This window comes from Trichechus manatus, unplaced genomic scaffold (genome assembly GCF_000243295.1).
Source record: "Trichechus manatus latirostris isolate Lorelei unplaced genomic scaffold, TriManLat1.0 scaffold00090, whole genome shotgun sequence".
Classification (NCBI taxonomy): domain Eukaryota; kingdom Metazoa; phylum Chordata; class Mammalia; order Sirenia; family Trichechidae; genus Trichechus; species Trichechus manatus.
Window position 1 is genome coordinate 4379765 of NW_004444026.1, and position 1515 is coordinate 4381279.

At 43.2% G+C, this 1515-nt stretch overlaps 1 protein-coding gene across 1 annotated transcript in view; it reads right to left on the reverse strand.

The window, feature by feature from the left end:
* SH2D4A (SH2 domain containing 4A) overlaps positions 1 to 1515 on the reverse strand; it is a 78686-nt gene that overhangs the window by 16164 nt on the left and 61007 nt on the right. Inside the window, exon 7 of the mRNA XM_023736699.1 lies at positions 1037 to 1167. Coding sequence (XP_023592467.1) covers positions 1037 to 1167 — 131 coding nt within the window. The remainder of the gene's footprint in view (positions 1 to 1036; positions 1168 to 1515) is intronic.

The following is a 1515-nucleotide window of genomic DNA, read 5'->3' on the forward strand; positions in this document are numbered from 1 at the left end:
CTGGATTCCATAAAAATGCAATTCTGTTATGCACTTCCCCCCCTTTGATCATAATTCTTCTACAGAAACTTTGATGAGAGCATTCTGTAATGGTAACCAGCCACCATTCAGTTCTACTCTCATGGCAATGGAGGCAGTTGTTCATGGAGGCAATCAACTATGGATTTCACTTCCTCCTCCCATTCCTGACTCCTTCTTTCTCTGTTGCTCCAGACAAATAGAGACCAATTGTACCCTGGACGGCTACTTACAAGCTTTTATGACCCCAGGCACTATACAATGAAATAGGATATAGTATAGAAGCACTGGGGGTACAGTGGTTAAGAACTCAGGCTGCTTACCAAAAGGTCAGCAGTTCAAATCCACCAGCCACTCCTTGGAAACGCTATGCGGCAGTTCTACTCTGTCTTATAGGGTCACTATGAGTCAAAATCAACTTGAAGGCAATGGGTGTGGGTACAGAAGCATGGTATCAGTGACTGCTAAAGCAGTGTTGTTTGTACCCCACCCCAACAACCAAAAATGACCCTCCGTCTGTGGAATTAAGAAGTTACCATTTAATGGAAATGCCCTCAGGGTAGGCAAATAGGAAGCACTGCTCTTCCCACCCCCGTTGAGGCTTGTATTGGTGGTGATAAATTAATCCACAGTGACCAGCCACCATGAATGCTGACTGCTTTCTAACTATGTCATGAGAATGCAGCTCACTGTGGAGCCCTGGTGGCGCAGCAGTTAAGAGCTCACCTGCTAACCAAAAGGTCAGCAGTTCGAATCCACCAGCCACTCCTGGAAACCCTATGGGGCAGTTCTACTCTGTCCTATAGGGTCACTATGAGTTGGAATCAACTCAATGGTAACGAGTTTTTTTTTGTTTTTTTTTTGAGTAGCCTTTAAAAAGACTGCTTGGTGAAAATAATCTGAAAAACTCTTTGGGGCAGCAAAGAAAAGGAAGCTTTTATTCTTCCTGCCTTCTTGGTGGACTAGCAGAGTTTCATCCATCATCAGAAGAGGTTCCTTCAAGGGAAACTCTACTCACCATGGAACCAGGGAGCAATGGTGTCTGAGGTTTTCTGGTAGCCGGCTCGCAGGGGTAGCTGGTCCTCTTTAAACCATCGGATGATGTCCTCTTGGACAGAGCTGGAGGCCATCCGTGTCACTCCCTGGTTTCTGTTATTGGTAAAATGGTTTTTCAGTAAGATTTAACTAATTTGAAAACAATGCTTTCAAAAATCGTATTCTATCTATCATACATTTCAATACATGGGCTGAGCTAATGGGAGGTCAAACCCCTACAAAACACTATTACACAACTCCTCAAGGGTAGGAAATTGAAAGGAACTTAAATCTGTTATTTATCCTTCAAGTCCTACAGGGCTAGTCGTAAGTATGAGCCACTGCTGTGTTACACATAGATTTTAATTCATTTTTAGTACAAATTAGAAGCGCCATTAACTCCCAATTAAAATTTGAGAAAATAAGCATTAGAAGGTGGAATGCACCCCAGAAACATCCCAG